The sequence below is a fragment of the Sparus aurata genome, chromosome 12 (genome assembly GCF_900880675.1).
Source record: "Sparus aurata chromosome 12, fSpaAur1.1, whole genome shotgun sequence".
NCBI lineage: Eukaryota > Metazoa > Chordata > Actinopteri > Spariformes > Sparidae > Sparus > Sparus aurata.
This window is the reverse complement of record NC_044198.1, coordinates 3,186,387-3,204,773: the sequence shown is the minus strand read 5'-3', so window position 1 is coordinate 3,204,773 and position 18,387 is coordinate 3,186,387. Positions and strand designations below refer to the sequence as shown.

The 18,387-nt window shown below is 40.6% G+C and overlaps 1 protein-coding gene across 2 annotated transcripts in view; it reads right to left on the bottom strand.

Annotated features, from left to right (window-relative positions):
- slc12a2 (solute carrier family 12 member 2) overlaps positions 1 to 18,387 on the bottom strand; it is a 66,517-nt gene that overhangs the window by 24,602 nt on the left and 23,528 nt on the right. For both annotated transcript variants that reach the window (XM_030434669.1, XM_030434672.1), the window contains exons 3-15: positions 15,470 to 15,545; positions 12,175 to 12,270; positions 9,806 to 9,945; positions 8,617 to 8,727; positions 7,661 to 7,769; positions 7,393 to 7,517; positions 6,975 to 7,059; positions 6,711 to 6,865; positions 6,509 to 6,616; positions 6,239 to 6,362; positions 5,319 to 5,420; positions 1,090 to 1,245; positions 326 to 425 (exon numbers count right to left, since the gene is read on the bottom strand). In XM_030434669.1, the coding sequence (XP_030290529.1) occupies positions 326 to 425; positions 1,090 to 1,245; positions 5,319 to 5,420; positions 6,239 to 6,362; positions 6,509 to 6,616; positions 6,711 to 6,865; positions 6,975 to 7,059; positions 7,393 to 7,517; positions 7,661 to 7,769; positions 8,617 to 8,727; positions 9,806 to 9,945; positions 12,175 to 12,270; positions 15,470 to 15,545 (1,487 nt within the window). The remainder of the gene's footprint in view (positions 1 to 325; positions 426 to 1,089; positions 1,246 to 5,318; positions 5,421 to 6,238; positions 6,363 to 6,508; positions 6,617 to 6,710; positions 6,866 to 6,974; positions 7,060 to 7,392; positions 7,518 to 7,660; positions 7,770 to 8,616; positions 8,728 to 9,805; positions 9,946 to 12,174; positions 12,271 to 15,469; positions 15,546 to 18,387) is intronic.

Below are 18,387 nucleotides of genomic sequence, written 5' to 3'. Positions count from 1 at the left end.
GCGCCAACTAAACATATAAAACAGCTCTATATAATTTCAGGGAACAACACATGGCTCTCTTGTATTAACACATGAAAATGATCCATCTACATTTGAAGTTTAGGTAAGGTAGATGTGACCTGCCACACCATAGCTGCTTTTCAATTCATGTCCATCGGTTTCTTATCACCACTAAATACTGTAAGGCAGTTATTCCATACCAATATGGTCTCATCACAGCTACTGTGCTTGTTTGTTCGGGTAGTATATTAATCAGTAGATCATTAGATAGTAGCTACAGGCATGTTTAGTTCAATTGGAGGGGTTGCTTCTTTGTATTTGATACCTGAAGTTCTTGATGTGGTCCTCCACTCCGCTGAGGTGCAGAGTGTGGGTCAGGGCCTGGTGGTAGGTCAGAGCCTGGGTGGATGACCCCCAGTTCACATCTGGAGGGGAGAACGCATGCAGGCAGAAACACACAGTGCAGTTAGGACGTGTGTTTATGGGTCGTTGTGCTGGGCTAAAGGCCGTCCACCCATGTGGTGTTACAGGCACTGAGAAGGCCTTGTATGTGTGTGTAGCTGCATGTCAAACTGAGTGTGCACACAGGTGTGTGTGCAAAGCTGCAAATCCAGCCTTGTGTTTGAAGAGGTGCAAAGGAAGTGTGTTGGGGGGTGGAACAACTTGACAGCTCAGTATCATGTAGCAATGCAATGTATAGATGACGCTGACTTAACTTGGCAATCGACATGTTTTTCACTTCTGGTAACATTAGGCTAGCATTTGTTAGCTAGTCTTTGTTTTCATTATTTCATATGATAGAAGAGAGTAAAATGTGACTTTCTTTTTCTTTTGATGAATGTAAACACAATACTGTGAAATGATCACTTATACATTTTTTTTAAATCAGCAGGTGATTTGAGAGGGGACAAGGGGGATGCCATCCCCCCTCTCAATCCCCCAGTAGCACTGAGAGTGTTGGAAAAGCTTTAGTTAAATATATTAGTCTACTCTGTCCGATTTATTAAACAGCTGACAGCTAATGTTACAGCTACTGTGATGTCATGAACTCATCAGCCAAATAGGGCCAAATGAGAGTTAGTAACTCACCTGGCTTCTTGTAGCTGACGTAGATAAAAAGCCCCAGAACAATGACGTTGGTGAGGAGTGCAGCCCACCAGTTGATGACAAACATGACCACACAGCACAGTATAGCTCCAGCAAGAGAAATCCACATGTTGTAGTACTTGAAGCTGGGACGCCACCCTATAGCACCAATGAAGACAAATCTCAATAATGCACCAAAGGCAAAGGAAACTTAACAATCTCAGGGTGCAACTCACATTGTGTGGGGATTATTAAGTATGGTAATAAGTAAGGAAATGAACTTCATGTTAAGTTGCACAGAGGGAAGTCAAATTTGCCAGATCATTTAACTTAAACCAAATCAAGTCCTGCAATGCAGAGAACTAAAAGTCAGGAATGACCGTTGTCTTCCTACATGAAAGACAATGTTTAACAATAAGTTTCTCAGTAATATGGTCTTAAAATATTAAATGTTGATGTTATAGAGCATGAATAAAGTTAAAGTTGGATACGTGCTGGGTTAAAGAATGGGAGTTAGCAGCCTGTTAGACTGAAGACCAGACAATTATACCAGCTATAAAGGATGTGATTTATTTACTGAGTATCACAGAAACTAGACTATAGGGATTTTAGTGATGGGATACAGTCCGACTGTGTGTGGTTACACAATGACAGTCTAAAACAAACACAAGGACATAAAGGGTACATTGAAGGTGCTGTTCCTCTCAGTCCCATTCGGGGGTTTAATGTGTGCCCCAGAGTGGGGAGAGATTGTCCCTTCTGAGGCCAGACCACCAAATGGGGTTTATAGTTTGTGATTACAGAGGCAGGAAAAAAAAAAAACATTAGTCAATGTATTACTGTTCGCCTCTAATTGAGTGATGTACCATTTAAGTCCATGCAAATAAATGACCTGCTTGGAGAAATTAGAAGCAGATAAAGAATCTGTACCTGGAGTTCTGCTAGAGCTTTGATATTGAGGGGGAAAAAGCACAGAACTCAATATAAAAACAAATTCAACTACATGCATTACATTCAGCTATTCACTACAGTCTAATGAGTAAGATTTACTCAAATGATAAAACAATTAAACATTTTCTCACTTACCTACAGTGGTGCCATTCCAGAAAGATTTTTTTTTTTTTAAATCTTTTTAAAAATGTATTTAAGGTTACCGTGTTTAAAACGTCACGAACACTGTCCCACGAAAACTGTTTCCATCACTCTGGATAACTCAACAGCTTTATTCCTTAACAGTAATGTAATTAACAATACTTATTGACGACAAGAAAAAGTTCTCCTACATTTTTTCTTCTTGTTCCTACATTGAGCTTCACTGTGTAGAATGATGTGTGTGCAGAGTTTTATACTAGAAAGGACGTTTTCAGCATATTCAACAAGCACAATGGTTATGTGGAGACTTGCACATGCACTAAGAAAGGTCTCAGTTAAGCTCAAGATTCATTTTGGCATTTTGTCAAGTTACTTATGAAATCAAAGCTAATCCTTGAAGCTTAAAAAAATGAAGCCTGTTAACACTACCTGATTGTTTTGTACATTACTATTTGTTAATAAAAGTGAGGATGGAGCATGGATCAACTCTAGCCCCATCTACACTAACTTATCAAGGAGGGAATCTTGCAGCAATTTTCTGCCTCGCAGTCTGCAGCGGAGAGAGGGGACAGTTTTGTCTCGCTCTGATTTGCCAGCGGAAGAAGTAATACCGCCACAACAGAGGCGAGATGATGTCGTTGTGTAATGGTAAACAGGCAGGACTCTGTCGATCTTATTGTGTTCACAGTCTGACAACTAAACATATCCTTTCCTCATCAATAAACTTCCCCCCAGAAAATATATAGCAGAATTGTTGTGTGAAAAGGACAACTTTGTCAAACACAAATTGGATAAAGGATAAAACTACATGTGCTTGCTAATACTTTAAAACAACAGACTGTTTCATTTATGTTTCACACCACTTCCAAACCTTTTTGGAATCAGGGTCATATTTACGTAATCGTTTCCATTATGTAGGCATCACAATCAGACTTTCATCCTCAGATATCTCAAAATCTAGACAAATAAAACCAAAACTACCTGCATGGGCTGACACAGTGGAGGGAACTGACAATGCATTTTTAATTTTGGTGAATTATAACCCTAACTTTAAAGAAAAAAAAAAAGCGAGTGAATATGTAGTGTAACATTTTCTTTAGATGACTAAGTGAAGATCTAAACTGTAGTTTTTTGGCAAGTTCAATGATAAACAGGGATGAGGTATTTAGAATTGCGTCGTTTACATGGTATGATATAGAGCTGCGCAATATATCGTTTGCGCATCGCAATCGCGATGTATGTGTGTGCAATAGTCACATCGCAGAGCCTGTGATGTAGGACGCAAATGAATTTATCTAATTTCAAAGGAACCTGACACACATGGTGCATGCACAGCGATCCACCAATCACATTAGTTCTTATTCAGTGTGCCGAAGCAGACCAGCCCCTGCACATGGAGTGAGTCGCTGGTAACAACATTGAAAAATGAGCAACAACAAGAGAAAATTGCGAAAACGAAGACTTAGTGCCAAAAAGAAAAGCAACGTCAGTTATCTGGAGTTATTTCGGCTACAAGAAGGATGACCAAACACATGTTCTGTGCCACAAGAGAGGTAACACAACTAATTTGCATTTACTTTGGTACCACACAGCAGAGTCCTGCACGGGTCTTTGCAATCCCGCACCCTGCCCGCATCCGCCATACTTAAAACTTCATCCGACCCGTTTTCTGACAGTCGCACAAATTACATTCTGCACCCGAGCTGACACGCTATAAATTGATACCGACGCCCGACCCGCACCCGAAGGACTGACGCAAGTTTTAAAAATGAAATTAAGCTAGCGTGGGGAATGGGAGTTCTGGGAGGGCGCAAGCATGCATGAATGAGCTCATATGATTATCATTTTGAAATGCAGGTATATTTTTGTAGATGTGTCGCTAATAATCTCCAGGCGTCCGACCCTGTCGTCTAAAACTAAAAACAGATTTGAATCGTTAAATAACCTGTTTATCACTCATTGTTTGTTACTTAATCTAATTATGAAGCTAGAATGTTCCATTTTAAGATGGAGAGCTCAAAAGGTTCAAAGTTTTGTTTATTGTCATTCAATTCACGAATGATAGAACGAAACATGTACTCAAGTCCCAGCACAATAAAAGCAAACAATGAAAGATAACAATGAGAATCTCTCTAAAACACAGACAAGAAGCCATACTCATAACACTGACAATAAGAGGTGAGATCAGTGCAGGTTAATTATCCACAAGATAGCAGCAGTGCAGCATAACATAAAGTGCTATTCAGGTCAGCTGATGAAAATTCCTGTATTTTTTCACATCGCAATATATATCGCAGGGTTAAAAAAAATCGCAATGTAAGTTTTTTCTAATATTGCGCAGCCCTAGTATGATACAATTATTTTGAAAAGGAACTTTAATAAAACAAATGGCTTATGGCACCCAATCGTACAACAGATAAGTGAACACAATCAGTCCAGCACGCAAAAGGCCTTACAATTGCTGTGGTAGTATTTGACATGCCCACAATGCTGCCTGAAAAGTGCAAATCAGTATTGGCATTACTTTATTCTGTCTAGGTATCATTTTCTTTGTTTGCATTTCATTAATTCTTTGCAATGTAATATCCTTCTATTCACAATGGCATGTTGTACTTTCCAAGATTCCTCTACCAAAACTCAATCCTTTGTTGGGTTAATTTTATGTATAACCTGCCCGCTCTTCTTCTGTCTGGAAAAAAGCCACTTGGCTAACACTGGCATATTCACAGCCCTGACCAATATCCCTGCTAAAGGGAAAAAAAAAAGGTGAGTCGTGTAAATGATCATCCGACTGCTAATGTAGAACACCAAGAAGAAATATCACTACATCTACCCCAGAATCTTTTCTACGCTCAGTCTGAAAGGGCCGGTCTTGTGAGCTGTTAAACACTGGTTCTAAGCTCTTTGAGGCGCTCTTACAGCTCAGGACACGTCTAAGTGCTTCAAATAAATCCTTTTGAAACCCCTTCATTTACCATCACAGGCATTGTTAAACAGCATATGACTCGTGACTGTGCCATCATGGCCGCTAGTTTTACACTAAGACAAGGGAGGTCTCTTGTAACAAGTTCCTCTGTCTTCTTAACTTCTTGATCTAGTGCTTCTTTCTTGTCATGTACATTTCTTGATCTTGATCTTACCTGGTGAGTTAGCCAGTGATGCATGGAACACCGAAAAGTTGATCAAGGCATAGGATGCCAAGAAAAAGTTGGAGATGATGGGGGCAATTATGTTCAACTCAGCTGTAAGGAGAAAAGGGAAACAAAGACACTTTCAGAATGGGCCAAAAGTCAAACCTGAATTTTTGTATCCACCAGTCCTTTCAGCAAGAACAGTAGATTGGTTTCTAAATCTATATAATTGAGGCATATTGTGAAAAGAGAGTTTTCCCTGATGACATCAAGAATTCACTATAGCAATGTCAGTCCATCCATTTGTTGGACCATCACTAACACTTGGATCCATAGCAACCATCCCAACAACAACTGAACAGACTGGCACAGAATTTGGTAGAGATATTGATGGTGCTTAGATGACTCCTAATGATTCTGGTTGAACCCTGACCTTTTCTCTGCGCCACTGTCAGGCCAAAATCCTTCATTTCACGAAACTTTGGTCAGATCTAATGTTCTAAAATCTGTTAATGTTCTAAAATCAGGTAGCAATCAGAGACAAAGTAATTCCAGCTGTGCTGGCTGCTGGGTTCAGCCAGTCGGGGCCAGGTTCAATTTTGGCCACAAGTCTCAGTGGTGCAGAGCAAGCCATGAATGGGATCTAGATCGCAGTGGTGTTGCGATAGAAGAACTGTGAGGTGGGTCACATGCACCAATTGAATGCTGTCTTTAATGTCCCTATTATGAGTACGATTTACATTGTTCTTTCCATAGACATCTTGGAAATTATTCTGAAATTACAGACCTTTACAATGAAGCATAACTGCAAAATCACAACTTTATTGTTAATTCAGGAGAGTGCACTGAATAATGCAGCCTCTGAGATTTTAGGCTTGTGATCTCATACAAAGCCAATGCCAAAATGGGTAGTGTGTGTACAGCCATACCGATGAGAATGAAGGCCAGAGCGATAACAAAGGTAAGGATGTAGCCTTTGAGGGGCTCGTTGTTCTTGCCATAACCTTTGGCAAACATGCTAAGGCCGGGGTAGATGTTGTCCTTACATAAAGCCTGTGAAACGTAACGATAAGAGTTTCAGTTGTTCATAATCCAAAACTTCAAATGCATTACAATTCAAAACTAAATATATTGCTCATGGTTGTTGGTGCCATTCATTAGAAACCTTGATGCAGTTTAGTTAGTAGTTTGTATTTTACCTGAAAAACTTTGGGAGCACTGACTAAAGAGGCCAGTGCTGAGGACAGAGTGGCAGAGAAGATTCCGGCAGAGATGATGGGACCAAAACCAGAAACCAGACTCATCACCTGAACAAAAGATAAAATATAAATTTAACTGTCTGACTTTTTAACACAGTTATTTTAACCTCTATCTCTGAAATGTAATAAAGCTGCTTCATACCTGAAAGTCATTATGGAGTCCATAGTTACAGTCATTGGCACTCTTACAGGAAGAGAAGTCAAAGCCTAATCCGCATGCAGCATCACTGCAATTGCCAACAGCCTGCGTGATTGTATCATTCAAAACTCCACTGGCGTCTCTCACAATACAGGAGCCTGGTGTGAGAAAGGTATTATGCACACATTAAAACAGAAATGTGATGTGCTTGAAAGATTCCAGATTCTGAAAGCTACAGAGAATATCACATATACTCAATTACTGCACCTGTTGAAACAGCAACACCCAGGTAGACTATTCCTGTAATCAGGATGGCCAGAAGAGTTCCTCTGGGAATGGCTAGCTGTGGATCCTGCAACCAACAACCACAACATAAATTACAAGCAATTTATAACTACACAAACCTTATATCTTATGTCAATAAAGGGATTTAAAGGATGCCATCAGTCCCCTGCCAAGTGTTGAGCAGAATCACTGGTCCAGTTTCTCACCATTTTTAACAGAGTAAAATCAATTAAAAGCACTACTGACATTCATCTAGTACAGATTTTTTTAAGTTAAGGTCTGACACAGATGACATTGAGACAATAATTTAGCTTGGCTTGACAGCTTTAGTCAAATGTATCACATTAAGATAAGCCAATTTTTAAAAAAGGGGTTTTGTTAATATTTCCAGTTGACTTACAGCAAGGTCTCCTGATATGTTGGCTCCAGCCAGAATACCAGTAGCTGCAGGGAAGAAAATGGCGAAGACAGAGAAGAACGTTTCCCCTCGAAAGTCCGGACCCATGTTTTCCCACATGATTGAACCTGAGAGAAAAAGGAGTTTTAAATACAAAAAGGCAGCTGACAAAGCCTTCAGTGCCAATGCTTTTTAGGTACAGCTGTCGGGATTATATGATGGTACAGATGTCAATTCTGTCTAAAAGGGAGTCTCACTTGTGTGGACATACCGTCATAGCCAAAGAAGCCCATAGATTTCTTGGACTCAAGAGGAATGAAGGATCCAATGAAGTAGTTGCAGATGGCTGTGATGAGGACAATGAGCAAGAAGATCTGGGCCTGAAGTAAAGTACATCAACCAATTCATTAGTCACTGCTGATCTCTTAATACACTGTAAGCATCAGTTATTCTGTGTGCTGGCATTCCCGGTGTTGCACAGTGTTCCGTTCACTGTACACTGATTACATAACTTGCAGGACGCCTAAAACTTAATTTTGCCCTCGCTTAAAAAAAAGATAAAAAATTAATGCTTAGTTGGCTTACGAACGCAACTGTCATGAACTGAAAATGTCTGCTCTGTACAGCAGCAGAGTCACAGCACAGGGTAGCAGAAGTCACATTAAATTCATCACGTAAAGAGAATAAGGAGAGTTGACTGACAAGACAATGGTGGAGGATTTGTTGTTAAAGTGAAGAACACAGGCACCTTTTTGCCAATATTTTGGATTCTAAGGGAACCTGATAACATTCAGGGAAAAGGAGTAATCACGGAAAAGGGGTTGGTTACCTTACAGAGAAGTTGCAGGTGTGAATCCTGTCACCTGCAGCTCTTCGTCTAACAGCTCCTTCTTGTTCCATTACTCCTACAAACTGACTAAAACTACTTCCTGACATATCAAAAACTGATCCACCATCAACAATTGCGTTTCGAAAATTATGTTTTGTGTTGTAGGTCAATTTTTGATGAAACATAGTGGTATGCACTTACTAATACCACTATGTTTTCATCACTGCATTAACTGGGACATTGCATTTCCTATAACTGACGTACTTCTCTATAAAAGTCAACTCACGTTTCGCCAGTTAAATGCTTTTAACTGCTGCAGTATTAGGAAATGTTGAGTGTGTCCCTGTTGTGGGAAGACATAGACATAGCAATTCTCAGAGATGGAACCCTGTTCATACCTTGGCCTCCCATTCCATTCCTGCCAAAGAGATGCCCAGGAGAAGGATTACTGTGATGGTGCCGATGATTCGGATATCATTGATTTCATCTGTCATGATGGCATCTACACCCTGAGAGACAATACAAGGAGTTGTTAAATTGAATAACAATGAGAAGAGCAAACATGAAAGTTTGTTGATATTACAAAAGATTTCTATAAAACCGTTTAGACAAAAAACCAATGTTGCTTACAGCAGCTACAGGCCGGGGATGATCATCAGATAAGCAGTTGATTCAGTTGAGGATCCAAAATACATAATGTAAAAAAATGTTGCGTGCAAATGTAAAAAAAAACAAAACAAAACAAATAAAGCTTTGTTTTTCATTCTTTTTATTTTATGCTCAGATCAAAAGATGAGGAAAAATTGGCGCAGGTCAAAATTGATATTTCATCTGTCGGATTTGTGTGGCCAGTAAATGATTTATTATGGATTTTTTTACTTCCACGGTAGACCTGGCTACCGAACCTGCAGTTTGAGGCAATGGGAAAATGGTGAAACTATCCTTTAAATTGACAAATCACTGCTGCAGCTCCAAATGTAAATATGGCAACCAAAAAAACCAAACAAACAGAGGAAAATAATGGAGGATCTACAGACATGTTTGATTGACATCTTCTCTCAAGTTGAATTATCCAGTATGGGCAGCATGATGGAGCAGTGGTTCAGGCCCTGGATTTCGAAGCTGTGGCCCCTATCTGTGTGTGTGTTCTAACAAATCTGTTAGCGTTATGCTAGGGGCCCTGGTTTCCACTCACAGTCAAAAGACTTGCAGGTTACGCTGGTTAGCAACTCTAAATTGTCTGTAGTTGTGTATGTGATTGGTTGTTTGCATCTATGTGTAAGCCCTCTGACTGACTGACAACCTGTCCTCTCGCCCACTGTCAGCTTAAACCCTCTCACAAATAAACCAGTAGAGCAAATTAATGAATGGACCAATAAACACTGCTGGTGTTAGTTAACTTGGCCTTACTTATCATATCAATGGGTGCAATGCAAACCATTGTCTCCCATGGTCCAAGCTGTCTAAAGGGCTAAGTAAAGGTGAGTAGGCAGTAGGGATGAAGTCTTGAAATTGCCCCAACAAGGCAAGCGATGCAACGATAATCACTAACTACTCAAACGCAGCATGAGACACTGAGAGACTTACGGCAAGAAGTTCCACAACCGTTTCTGCAAATCCCACCACATACATGGCTACAGCCACTGCATTGGCAAAGGCAAAGATCAGACCAATAGAGCCTCCAAACTCTGGGCCCAAACTCCTAGAAATCAAGTAATACGCTCCACCTGCAAACAAAAGGTAAGGGGCAAGATGTAAGTAAAAGTTCACTGTTGTGAAAACCTTAAACATATCATAATAACATTGTCAGAATGGATCTACGATTCTTTCATCAACCATGTTTATACAAACAGTAGGATGATAAAGTGATCTAAAGGGATTGCACTGGGGACTTATTGTAAGCAGTTTCTTAGATACCCTCCTGAGACCCAACTGTGATGTGGACAAAACAGGGCCACCAGAAGCTTCCATTAGTACAGCAATCAATGGTCATTTATGAACTATCCTCTCATAGTGTGAAGTGTTAAAGAACACCAGAGCAGCTCAAAACAAACAAACAATTAGGAGAAGTCTCCAGGGCAGCCCATGCTCCACATCAAGGTTATTTTAGTTCCGGGATCAGACTTCACTCAGCTGCTGGAAACAGCGTGTCTGGCTGGGCATGGTACTTCTAACACTGGGCTCTAGCCCGATTTGCCTACAACAAAGCGGCTTAGAGTTACCAAAAGCTTTGCTGGAGAATTCAGCAGCACATAACAAGTTACACTGTGCTGCTGCAGAATTACATGTTTCAGTTTTATGGCTCTAATCTCTCATAGGATGGAATTCAACAATGACATTACTACTGAGAAATCCATACCACAATTGACTGGTTATTGAATGGCTTGTTTTTCATGTCAGAAAAATCCACATTCACTGCTACACATTTAGCTCTTTCATACACAGGTGCTGACTTGGCTCAACTCTGCTTGACTTGGCGTGTCAACCAAGTGTGACAGGAGTTTGCATCTCCATTACGACATGGCTACCCTTCTATGTCGTCTTTTACTGATGGCGTGCTTGTCTTGAGTCGATGATGTTTAGAAGCAGCACCCACTAGCGGTGGGGGGGTCTATACAGATTCCCCTGAATGTAACTGGGGAGTCACAACTTCACGACTCCTCATGGTGTAAACACCTGTGAGCATAATCTAAACAAACTGAATTTATACAGATTTAATGAGGCAAAGTTAAATTTTTCCGAAGATTTTAACTGATGCCAGATCTGTTCTAGTTTCTGGCAGTTCAGCCTTTTGCCAGTTTGTGGCCATTTTACATTGGAATGATGACACACATGGACATAGACAAGTTGCAGTCAATGCATGTGATGGCACGGAGATAGGACCAAGCACTTTTAAAAAAATCTTTTAATCCCAGTTCATTTCAGATATTGTGAACCTGACATCACAATGTAGAAAATAAATAATACATATACATAATACAAATACATAATTCCTGCACTTTGCCTTTTTAGGGGTAATTTGCATTCTTAAGTTTGACAGATATTGTGATGTATCAGATGATCCTGCAATGTATCAATTTATCAATCATCACAGAATCGTCTTGTGATACTGTTGTAATGGTAAATTTCTCTGTGATTCCAACATACTGATTGATTCCATCTGCTGATGAGGACCATACTGGGGTTGAAAGCCTCAGATAAAGTGATTAAATTGAGTTTGAGTAAGGTTTTGTTTTCATGACCAACAATCAACAGTCACACTGTATTTCCAAAAATTTAAAATCAGTAGTCAATTGGGGGGGTGGTGTTGTTACAAAATCAGAATGTTACAATCGTACAGGGCTCAGAAGTCGATGGCTGTCGGACATCGGCGATGGAATCGACCCAACTCTAATCTCTACCACTTAATTGATTTAATTAACAACTTTGTTATTCTGGTTGACTCATCTAAAGCATTGTTGTCCCCACAGTTTGTAATAACTACGGGAATGTGACTGACATTATTCTTCTTTTGAATATGACATACTGAAATAACTATAGGCATGCTTTGCCTGTTGTTATGACTGAGGACTGTGTGGATCCACGCCCGACCACCCAACCAGAGCCCCTGCCTCCATTCACTTCAACATTAAGTGAACAATGTGGAGTCTCATTGAATTTCTCCTCTCACTGCAATGACTGGGCGAGTTGTATGTTTAACCCGTCTTTCCCCCTGAAAGCACACATAATGCTACATTATGATGGATGACTTTTAGCTGCTCATGCCAGCAAGAATCACACACATGGAATATCTGGTTTCACACCAAACAGCCGGAAGAGCCAAAATGTTACAGGAGAGTTATGCTGCTCATTAGAAGAATTCAAGTAAATCAATGGTCACTGGGGTTTTCTACTTTGGAGACAAACTTTCATGACTATAGATAACTTATCATTCTAGAAAGGAAAGTGATGTATACCTCCTCGTACAAATCCATTGGTGGCGATGGCAGAGGTGGAAAGGCCGGTGATGGTTGTCACTACTGTAGCCATTCCAACGATCAAACAGGAGAGAGCTGCGGGAGAAAACACATTATGACCTTTACCAATCTCTTGACTGAAAAGAATGTGCAACACTGTTAACACATTTCTAGCAGGCCATCCAATTACTCTGAGAGCTCTGTGAAAAGTAACAGCACAGCTATGAAGACGAGCTGCTGCACTGAAGTCTGCCACATGTGTCACTTTGTGGTGATATTTCACATCAGTGGAGAATTATCGGGGGGGGGGGCAAAACAATGTCAATAAACATGGGCTGCGTGCCACACTGCTTGGTTACCTCTCTGGACAGTGATAGTTCAATTTGTCAGTTAGGTGTGGTGTTGGTCACATCAAGGTAAAAAATTGGCTGTGGGTCAAACAGGCTCCTGGTAGAACATCAGTGAGGAAAAGGGGCCATTACAGGGTCAGCTGAACCAAAGAACGAAATGTAGATTTTGTCACATCGCTCCATGTAGATAGTTTTGGTTTTGGCAACAAAACCATTCATGAAGCAGGTGTTTAATGCAAAGTTGCATTCACTCAACAAAATTAAGGGAAATTAACCAAAAAGCAACATTACACGACCAAACAACAGTAATGTAATACTGGTAGTGTCTTTGACAACTTACATGAGGACAAAAATACCCACTTATACACCAATCAGCCACAACATTAAAACCACTGACAGGTGATGTATATAACATTGATCATCTCATCACAATGCGATGTTCTGCTGGGAAACCTTGGGTGCTGGCATTCATGTGAAAGCCATTTGACACGCACCACCCATCCAAACACTGTTGTGGACCAAGTACACCCCCTCATCACAACAACACTACCTGATGGCAGTGGTCCCCCAGCAGGACAGTGTGCCCTGACACACTGTAAACACTGCTCAGGAACAGCTCGAGGAACACAATAAAGAGCCCATGGTGTTGACTGGGCCAAATTCCCCAGATCCCCGTTTGTAAAATGTGCTGAGCAGGTCTGATCCATGGAGGCCCCACCCCCCAACATACAGGACCCAGTGGATCCACTATAAAACGCCCTGGTGTCAGACACCACAGGACACACTCAGAAGTCTTAAGTCCTTAAGAGCTGTTTTGGCTGCACAAGAGGAACCTTCACAATATTAGGCAGGTGGTCACAATGTTATGCCTGATCTGTGTACGTGGAGAAGTGTCTGTCCTTATGTCCGTCCTACCGGCTCTTCAACACATTTCTGCCTGAAAAACAACGTCTGTCCCCATCAAAAACCTTCTGTAGTTACTGTCTTGATGAAAATCACTGCGACAGTCAGCCCTCCCGACCGAGACTTCAGTGAACTTTCCCCAAGAAACAGCGGGACAGCGTCCTGTTTACTGATATATAATTATGTAATTTTGGTAGACACTAGGGGAACACCTTGAAAAAAAACACAGATGTCATCATTCTGACATGTACTGTCTCTTGAGAAGCCGCGGCGCCGGCATGTGAATAACACACTGGTGCGTCTTTACGCCAGAGCTGCTGGGCTCTGTGTGAATAAACAACGGCGGAGAATAGGTGAACCGCTGCTGCGGCAATAATGAGGCATCTCTGTGTGAAAAGGGCTACTGACTGCACAGTAATGGCTGTAGACAATGACACCATCCAGATACAAATTGGTTTACTGTAAGTGTTGCCATCACTGTGCCATTCATTCTGCCCCTGGGCTGGATGTTTCCTAGTAAAATGAAGGTTGAATTACAGCATAAAGGTCTTTTGGCCATGTTGCCAACAGTAAAACCACAGGGAAACGCTAGGAGGGCAAAAAGTTCTCTTTCTTTTAATACTTTCTTTAGCCTCTGTATTGAACGTAAACACGCAAGTACTGATCAAACAGGTCACCAGGGTTAATACAATATGACAAGTGTTGATACAAGTTAGCTTTGTCTTACAGCTTTGCTCCATTTCATGTACGTTTAATTACTGGACTCAGTTTTACCTTTTTTGATCAGGTCATGTCTTTTCTTATTTATTTCATAGTCTATTGATTTGAATTTGCTGCCTTGCATGCAGGCCAAAGTAATTAGTTTTTTGAAAAGTGCTCTATGATCAAAATGATTGCGAATGGAATCTTAGTTTGCATTGGTCACAAAACTTTTAAAATGGCCAAAACTTAGGGCTGGGCAGTACAGCGATTTTGTACCGTTATCATGATGAAAATATCTAGATGATCTTAGATTTTGGATATGTTCACACTGTAATATATACTGCCTGGCAAAAAAAAAGTCATCACCTGAATTTAACTAAGCAAAGAGAGCCTTCCATTGGATAATTACTGCAGTGATTAATATGTTTCAGCTGGCAACAAGATATTCAACCCTGACTGATGCAGTGAGAAGCTTCTGTGTTCTTAAACAACCATGTCTGAAGACATATCCTGTGGTCGAGGAAAGGACGTTACTCTATTTCAGCAGGGTCCAATTAATAGCCTGCATCAAGCAAAGAAAACAACTAAGGAGATTGCACAAACTACTAAAAGAGGTTAAGAACAGTCTGGCGCATATTTAAAACCATAAAGGATAGTGGTTAACCATCATCTTCGGGGGAGAAATGTGGTCGGAAGAAAATCCTGATGATTGTGACATTTGGTGAAATCAAACAGCTCCAAGGCTCTTCCAGCTGACATCATGTGTTCTGTAATCAGCTAAACACAGCAGCTGCCAGGAAGATAAAAATGTATCTCAAAAACACCTTGGGAAAAAAAGTAATGCAACCCCTGTGTAAGGTGGTTATGATGTCACATTTGGAGCAGACTGTGGCTCAAGACTTATTCTGAACCATCTGTAAGGGGCAGCAGGGCACTGCCGTCGGATGAGGGCTATTATGGTGTAATGTGACAGTGCATCAAAACTGGATTGTTTAAAAAGCAGATGTACAATACATCAGCATCGTCATCAAATGTAGTAGTTGACCTGACATATGGTTAATTGGTCCTTTTAAGTTCACAAGTCATGTTTCCAATGTAAGATTGTCGTCTACTCTGTTTTTAAGCTTAGCATCAAAAGCAGAAATCAGAAGTCCTTCACTAATTTGTAAAGACACAAGGAATCTTACACCAATCGTTGTCTTGTGAGGCAACAGCGTTGTCACACTTTGCTTTTGAAAGAAAGCATACTGTGAATATACTGAGAGCTGAAAATTTGATTCTGAACATGTAATGTTTTTTTTGTTATGATTGTCAGCTCATCATTTGTGATCTCTGCTTACCAATTCCAGCCTGACCAACGATCCATGACATGCGGATGAAGAGCATCACACCCCAAATGTTCAGCATGCAGCGGACCTGCAGATAGGAGGGACTGTTACTGTGGGGAGATCAGGGGAACAGGTGCAATTCATCCACACATTTAGGTTTGACATATAGAAGATGGAGAAGATTAACTTGTAATGCTTCACTGAAAAACACGGCAAGATTTTCACATTTTTAAAAAAGGAAAGAGGAAGAGAGAAGTGTTGAAAACCTCATTCAAGCTGCACATAGCTCGTGCCAGAGAGATAGCTGCCCAAAAAAAAGAAGTTAATCTGAATGTGCTTTATAGACCCCGACACACCAGGCCGGCAGCCGGCAGCCGTCAGTCAGCCATCAGTGAGCATCTTTTGGCCGATTGGGTTTTTTACTTCAGCTCTTCATCAGAGATTTGTGACTTCATTAGTGAGAGCATGCTTTGTGTCCTAGTTTCAGACTGGATTTGTATGTCGCTGCAGATTCAACCAAAGCAACAATAGTTGAGCACCTATTTGACTTCTCAAGCTAACAATTAGCTGAATGTCTCTGTGTGGGGCTGCAGCAGAATCTCCCTCTTGATTTAAACCTCCCTGAATCAAACCTTAGACCTGATTATGTTTATAGATCCACTGAAAGGGAACAATCAGACAATGTGAATGTAAAATGTGTGAAAAGTTGCAAAAAAATATGTCACATTTTATACATAAACATTAAAGGTTGAATATGTAATATGCTTATTAAAAGCTATATTTTTTCAAAAATAATACATCCACGGGGCGTTTAGAGGGGCGCAGATTAAAAGTAATGCGTTTCCTTGAATTTAATTTAGTCTGAAATAAATAATTTAAAGAAATTTTGACGGGTTCGACAATGACTTCCTGTTTACATCATGCCAGCCAAATAGCGGCCGTCATTGCGGGTTGCCAATTTCGCAACCTCGGCAATGCTCGGCAAAGCTCGGCAAAGCTCGGCACAGCTAGGCTGACACTGGGTAAAATGGCGGAGTCTGCAAGCTCTTCAGAGCCCCAGCGAACGGTGCGTTATCTGTCCCAGCAGCTGAGTAACCGGAGAAGAGCAGAAACCAGAGTAAATATCGGTGAAGCATACGCTCGATGGACTCAGGTAAAGGATTTCCACGGCATCAAAACACACGCGGAAATGGCGAACTTTCTCCTGGATCGGTAAGCTAACTCGCTTGCTAACTTAGCTAACGTTACCTGTCGGCCAAACTCCTCTGCTATACTTATTTTCATTATATCACGTTGATCCTAGATATGAGAATACTGATCGTGACCCATCGACCTCCACACCCAGTAAACGGAGGAAACGGAGGCGGCTCAATCCTCCTGCCCTGTCCAAACCTGGCAACCCGACCGCTGGAATTACCTTTTTTGTTGTCGCGACTACGATCTTGAGACACTAGCATTCAGCTCATATTCCATATTCCACCTTTAAATCAAGATATGAGACTGAACTGAAAAAGAAACATTTAAAATCGATCACTAAAAGAGCATAGTCTAGACCTGCTCCAATTGTAAACTGATCTGATGTGACTTACTTAACTTAATAACATGGGCTATTTTGATGAGGAACAGATCTGTAAAAAATTGGAACAAATTCATTTTGGAACTAAACTTGATATTTTAGAGCTGCTCACAAAAGTGCTGCACTGTGGAGGCTAAAATGCTTTAACCCTGCATTTAGAAACGTATTACCTTCTTGTTTTGGTGCCTTGCTACCAAACACTAAAATAAACTCACTTAAACTAAAATACCTGTTCCAGGGGTAGGAGTCATCAGTTGACCCTGACCTAGGACCCCCGTCTCACTCCAGTGTCGCAAATTAAGAGGATTAAATGAAGAACATATCCTACACCACTTGACATAAGCTCTTAGAAACCCATGCACGAGAATTAGTGCAAGGTTTATATTATAGAGGAAGTGCGGACATTTCATGTCAAAATGAGAGCAGGATGATAAAATACAGGCACGTCTGCACAAAAAAAAAAAAAAAAAAGATTCATCCTCTGCTGATGACGATGACACAGGTCACAGCTGTTGAGCGATTTTTTTTGTCACCCAGTAATTTAACCAGCACCTGCCAACCAGTCTGGGCCAGCAGTGTTTCACACTCATGGTCCAAAATCTTCAACAAAGTGTCTCCTACTTGCAGCCACAGTTCAAATTATATAGTGGCACACTTCTCACCTGTGATCCAAAAGCTTTACAAACCACTTGAACAGCATGCTGGATCGGTCTCTGATAACTGCATGTAAATACATGACAAGTATTTTTGTTTTTAGTACTTTTTTTTATGTACTTTTCTGTGATGAAATACATGTTGGCAATCCTTTTAATGCCCATTTTATTCTTAGCAACAACAACTTTATTCTTTAGTGTCTATTCTACTCATTTTATTTTTACTACTTTTATGGTATATTCTGCACTACGCTGCCCAGGACCACACTAAGCTGTTTTCCACAGTGGCGATTAAAGGCCAGAATCTTGAACCTTGGACATATGAACACAAGCGAATATATAGCGACAGAACAATAGGATAATACAGTTGTCAAATTAGTTGGTCCCAGGTTTAGTAAAGCTTAAAAAACTTGAGAATTATACAGTAAAACCACTGATAAATGGACAAACAGTGATGCTTTTTCTCTTTAAATTACATTTGACTTGGTTAAAAATCTATAAGAACAAATGCTACTTCCAAGCAATGCCTTGTGTACCGGGTAATGCTGGTGTTGTCATGAGCTGTTTAGTCAGTGGGGACATTTCTTCACTGCGGCAACCTTGCTAATAGGCAACTTAAGTTGAACAACAAGAAATATTAAAAAAAAAATCAAAGACAAGAGAGGATTTAATGGCTACATAAATAAGCAGGGTTAAGTGAC